Raw genomic sequence first — 6,000 nt, forward strand, 5'->3', positions numbered from 1 at the left:
ATACGTTTATCCCACCTGAATGCATTAATAACACGTTAACTTTGACAGCTATAATTATTTTATAATTAATGTATGCAATAACTCTTCTGTTTGGGGTAAAAGCTGTGAACTGGATTTGAAATGTCAAGCGTGCGGGTGGGCAGGAGCCTCCAAATGGCCAGCAGTGGCCCTGTGTTCATTATTTTACATCAGTCTGAAAAAACTATTTTACACACTCAAGGTTATTAGGCTGTAAATGTGTTGAATTTCTTTCTTCAGTTCTCTAGTAAAAGGTACATTTAGCTGTTGAGACGAAGTTTGTACTCCTTTCACAACATGACGACGTTGATGCTTACAATGTTACAAGTCAGCAGGCGCAGGCCTTGACCTGGATAAGAAACCCTTATGAGGAAGAAGAAAATGCTCCATGGCTGAGCTTATTTCTAAATATTTAGATGCCCACTGTGTTCAGCATGTAGAAACAATTTTTCTATGCGAAAGTTTGCAGTTTTACTCTTCAGCTTTATATAATATACTTGCTTTTTTAAGAGCTTGACAAATTAATGGGAGTCATTTTTTGTGAATGATGTATTTACATAACAGAATAAGGAAATGTAAGAAGAACGATATAAAGTTATTCCTTATATTTGCCTGCTTTCAGGGAAACTGTGACAATTCTCCTGAATCGGCTACAAAAATTAAACTTCCGTCGAATTAAATGTGAGAAAGGTAGAGATAGCAGATTTATGCGCATCTGTTGGACTTAAAGCAAGAACTAAATTACTTTCAGATGACTTCTTTACAAACAGTATCTGAAGCTTTGAAATGAGAGTTCAGATACACTGTTCAGCACAGACCTTTTACTTCTGCTCCAAGTCTGAGATAACTTCCCTGAAACGATGAAAATGTCCCATCAGTCATATATCCTCCTCTTCAAAACATGCACCTACCTTCTCCCATCCATCCATCATCCATCCATCATCCATCCATCCATCCATCCATCTATCCATCCTCCATTCATCCATCCATCCATCCATCCATCCATCCATCTATCCATCCTCCATTCATCCATCCATCCATCCTCCATTCATCCATCCTCCATTCATCCATCCATCCATCCATCCATCTATCCATCCATCCATCCATCTATCCATCCTCCATTCATCCATCCATCCATCATCCATCCATCCATCCATCCATCCATCTATCCATCCTCCATTCATCCATCCATCATCCATCCATCATCCATCCATCCATCCATCTATCCATCCTCCATTCATCCATCCATCCATCCATCTATCCATCCTCCATTCATCCATCCATCCATCCATCTATCCATCCTCCATCCATCCTCCATTCATCCATCCATCCATCCATCCATCTATCCATCCTCCATTCATCCATCCATCCATCCATCCATCTATCCATCCTCCATTCATCCATCCATCCATCCATCCATCTATCCATCCTCCATTCATCCATCCATCCATCCATCCATCTATCCATCCTCCATCCATCCTCCATTCATCCATCCATCCATCTATCCATCCTCCATCCATCCTCCATTCATCCATCCATCCATCCATCCATCTATCCATCCTCCATCCATCCTCCATTCATCCATCCATCCATCCATCATCCATCCATCCATCCATCCATCTATCCATCCTCCATCCATCCTCCATTCATCCATCCATCCATCCATCCATCCATCCATCCATCTATCCATCCTCCATCCTCCATCCATCCATCCATCTATCCATCCTCCATCCATCCTCCATTCATCCATCCATCCATCCATCCATCTATCCATCCTCCATCCATCCTCCATTCATCCATCCATCCATCCATCCATCTATCCATCCTCCATCCATCCTCCATTCATCCATCCATCCATCCATCCATCCATCCATCTATCCATCCTCCATCCATCCTCCATTCATCCATCCATCCATCCATCCATCTATCCATCCTCCATTCATCCATCCTCCATTCATCCATCCATCCTCCATCCATCCATCCATCATCCATCCATCCATCCATCATCCATCCATCCATCCATCATCCATCCTCCATTCATCCATCCATCCATCCATCCATCTATCCATCCTCCATCCATCCATCCATCCATCCATCCATCCATTATCCATCCATCCATCCATCCATCTATCCATCCTCCATCCATCCATCCATCCATCCATCTATCCATCCATCATCCATCCATCCATCTATCCATCCATCCATCCATCCTCCATTCATCCATCCTCCATTCATCCATCCATCCATCCATCCATCCATCCATCCATCTATCCATCCATCCATCCATCCATCCATCCATCCATCCATCTATCCATCCATCCTCCATCCATCCATCCATCCATCCATCCATCCATCCATCCATCCATCATCCATCCATCCATCCATCCTCCATTCATCCATCCATCCATCCATCCATCTATCCATCCTCCATTCATCCATCCATCCATCCATCATCCATCCATCCATTCATCCATCCATCCATCTATCCATCCATCCATCCTCCATTCATCCATCCATCCTCCATTCATCCATCCATCCATCCATCCATCTATCCATCCATCCATCCATCCATCCATCCTCCATCCATCCATCCATCCTCCATTCATCCATCCATCCATCCATCCATCCATCCATCTATCCATCCATCCATCCATCCATCCTCCATTCATCCATCCATCCATCTATCCATCCATCCATCCATCCATCCATCTATCCATCCTCCATTCAACCATCCATCCATCCATCTATCCATCCATTTATCCATCCATCCATCCATCCTCCATTCATCCATCCATCCATCCATCCATCCATCCATCCATCCATCAACCCACCCACCCATATATAAATATACATACATATATATATATATATATATGTATAAAAAACTTAAATCTAGGTACAATAAAACACTGTAATCCAGCATCTCCAGTGCACCAAGGAGCCTTGTGGTGGTGTGGAGGCTGTTTAGTTCAGCAGTTTAGCTATGCCTTAGAAAAAACAATCAAAATATACCGTAGTATACTGTGGACTTTTAATAAAAAACAAGCCAAACTTAACAAACACAAATCTTTTATTATATGTTTTATGTAGTGTTTTTTTTTGTTTTGTTTTGTTTTTATAAGATTTAATTTAAGATTAAATTTAAGGTTAATATTCACAAATAGCTGTGCAACCAAATTATCTTGATGCAGGGAAACTTTTGGCCATGTGCTCCAGTAAACCTGAAAAATGTTCTGAGTCCCTGAGAACCGATTCTGTCATGTGGCTGAAAGGTCACGTTGGTTGCAGCTCTCTCTCAGGAACAGCTTCCATCCTGAAAACTACTGATACAAACCACATGATCAGCTTGTTACACCTCCGTTAGTTAAGCAGGTGGCCATAGATTCTGTTTGTGCCCTTCAGACGTGTCGCTCTATGCTGTGCTTATGGAAGGCAATGCCTGACATTTCTGCCCACATCCATTCAGACCTGACCAGCTGGAAAGAGTCCGCAGGCCAAGCTGGGTCTGGGTCTCGCTGAATGTCTCACCTCAACGTGGGGAAAAGCATGAACCTCATCAAGTACTTGGCTTTGGCTTTGTTTCCTTTCAGACTGAATCTCTTTGCATGCAGGTTCCTCTAGTTCAGGACTGAACTGAAAGGTTTTGTCAGCTCATGTTTTCAGACCAAGGTGAAGCACTGCTGTTAGGGTTTGTGTGTGTGTGTGTGTGTGGCCGATGCCGTGAGCTTGTACTAACCTCTACGTGCTCTCTCTGCTCTTCCCTCTGCTTCCCCTGCAGGAGCCTGTCTCCACTCCTGCCATATACGAAGAGCCGTTTGCTGACTTCAAGGTTATTCTTTTTAATCTGCCTCCGTATGCTCACCCATCGTTCCCTTCTTCCTCTGCAGCCCTCACGGCTAACACACACCCGACCACCTCACCCATCGTTCCCTTCTTCCTCTGCAGCCCTCACGGCTAACACACACCCGACCACCTCACCCATCGTTCCCTTCTTCCTCTGCAGCCCTCACGGCTAACACACACCCGACCACCTCACCCATCGTTCCCTTCTTCCTCTGCAGCCCTCACGGCTAACACACACCCGACCACCTTCAGCTACTTCTTATGCTAGTAGCTAGTAACTTTCCTTCTAACCTCCCATCCTGGGTTGTACGTATCCTTCTAGCCAGGGTTTAGTGTTTACTTCTATGTATGGATGTTTTCCACTAACAAGCAGCAACAAATATTTATGCAGTTTGGCACAAAGTGATCATTTTTGATGCATCTTTGTCTGGAAAGAAGCGAATTTAAAGTGTCTTTTTCTGAGGAAGCTTCCCGTTGAGTTTCAGATCTGTTTGAACCTTCGACATGATCAGGAAAACGCTTCACGCTTTAAGCTTTCTGTGATGTGGTAACATCAGAAACGATCCTTCATGCAGTGAAGATGATTCTTCCGAACAGTTCCTGTAATATTCACCGTGATATTCAGCCATTTTTATTCGCGCTGTGATCAATAAAAACAATCTGTGTGTTTCCAACATTTCCCTCGATAATGTGACTCAATCCCAGCCTTCATCATCGACCTGAAGACATTTTGTGTTGAACTTCCTGCATGTCTGCGTCTTTAGAACGTAGTTCATGTGTTGATGCATCACACACACACACACACACACACCTGCTGCATCAAGGACGATGATTCCTCCCCTCCTGATTCATGTCCATCATCCAACGCAGCACGGTTCCACAGTAACAGAGAGGCGCTGGTTTGTGTGCAGCAGCTTCAGAAGGAGTTCGGGGAGAGAAGGCCTCCGCCGAGCGGCGCCTCGGAGGAGGAGCAGGAGCGGGACGCCGCGGCCTGCATGAGGGAGACCCAGCTGAGTATCGAGCGCAAGTGCTCCAGCATGACGGTCAGCTCCACGTCCAGCCTGGAGGCTGAGGTGGACTTCACCGTCATCACAGACCTCCACCCCGGGCCGGAGGAGGCCTCTAAGTGCACGCCAGCAGAGAGGGAGCGGCAGCCGGAGGTTGGGCGGGAGGACTTTGAGGAGACCTCCAGGTTCTACTCCGCCCGTCTGATGGGATCCAGGGATAAGTTTCCCATGGAGGAGAGGCTTCCTGAGGAGGGAATACATCACGAGGTAGATGGATGAATATACTAATCCTTCATCCTCCATCATCACCCGCTGGACTGTGCTTGCCTGGCTGGAAACGCCGCAGTCCCTCCAGCTGTTTGTTTCTGTTGGAGCACCTCCCACCTCCTCCATCTCCTCATTTTCTGTCCCCTTTTCAGTTGGAATCTCACTAAAAGAAAAGCTGCTGCTGGCATTGCCATCACAAACATTATTTTATTTGGTTTTTGTGCATCCAAAAGTACAATGCAGTTCACTTAACATATCATAAAGTCTTCCCATTCCTCCCAGTGAACATACTGGTTACTAACGATGGAAACACAACAGCGATGGATAAAACTAGCTCTGATGTCGGCATAGTGTCTCGTTACTTCACTCATCCTGTGATGTTTCCAGTTTTACCATGTTGACCCCAAAAAGTCCCATTTTTATGTGATTCCTGACGTATCCAGATCAGCCTTGCAGGCGTAAACATACGTTAAAGGAGGATTTTCAGTCTGACAGTTCTCTCCTTTCTGCTGATAAAGATGCAAACAGTGATTTTTGTAGTCCTCCTAGTTACACGACTGCTTGGACGTATTCCATGGAAACTGTGTCTGCAATGTCGTGTTTAATAAGACACAGAGATGTGTCACATGAACATAGTCATCCAGACGTTTTTAAGGAGGTTAAGACCATCCGGATCATGTCACGTCATCAGCTCGAACATTTCTGTGTTTGCTGAGATGTTTCCTTCAGGCGTTAGGAAGTAGCAGAGGACGTGACTTCCTGCTGCTGTGTGATGAACGCCGTCTGGTTTTATCTCACGCAGCCTCCTGTGGCGAAGAAGGAGCCCAGCGCCGTGAGCGTGGCTCACAAGCTGAAGAGAGGCGAC

General features: G+C 45.4%; 2 protein-coding genes across 2 annotated transcripts in view; both read left to right on the top strand.

Moving 5' to 3' along the window:
* Window positions 1-6,000, top strand: part of rpn2 (ribophorin II) — a 265,425-nt gene that overhangs the window by 239,028 nt on the left and 20,397 nt on the right. The gene's annotated exons all lie outside the window — the stretch shown is intronic.
* The window catches only part of LOC306757715 (uncharacterized protein), a gene marked incomplete at its 3' end in the record, with an annotated part of 62,601 nt that overhangs the window by 50,524 nt on the left and 6,077 nt on the right, over window positions 1-6,000 (top strand). The window contains exons 15-17 of the mRNA XM_079242841.1: window positions 3,797-3,971; window positions 4,732-5,135; window positions 5,938-6,000. The exon at window positions 5,938-6,000 is cut by the window's right edge and continues 66 nt beyond it. Of these exons, the coding sequence (XP_079098967.1) occupies window positions 3,797-3,971; window positions 4,732-5,135; window positions 5,938-6,000 (642 nt within the window). The remainder of the gene's footprint in view (window positions 1-3,796; window positions 3,972-4,731; window positions 5,136-5,937) is intronic.

This window comes from Telmatherina bonti (assembly GCF_933228915.1).
Source record: "Telmatherina bonti genome assembly, chromosome: 6".
In the NCBI taxonomy this organism is placed as follows: Eukaryota; Metazoa; Chordata; class Actinopteri; order Atheriniformes; family Telmatherinidae; genus Telmatherina; species Telmatherina bonti.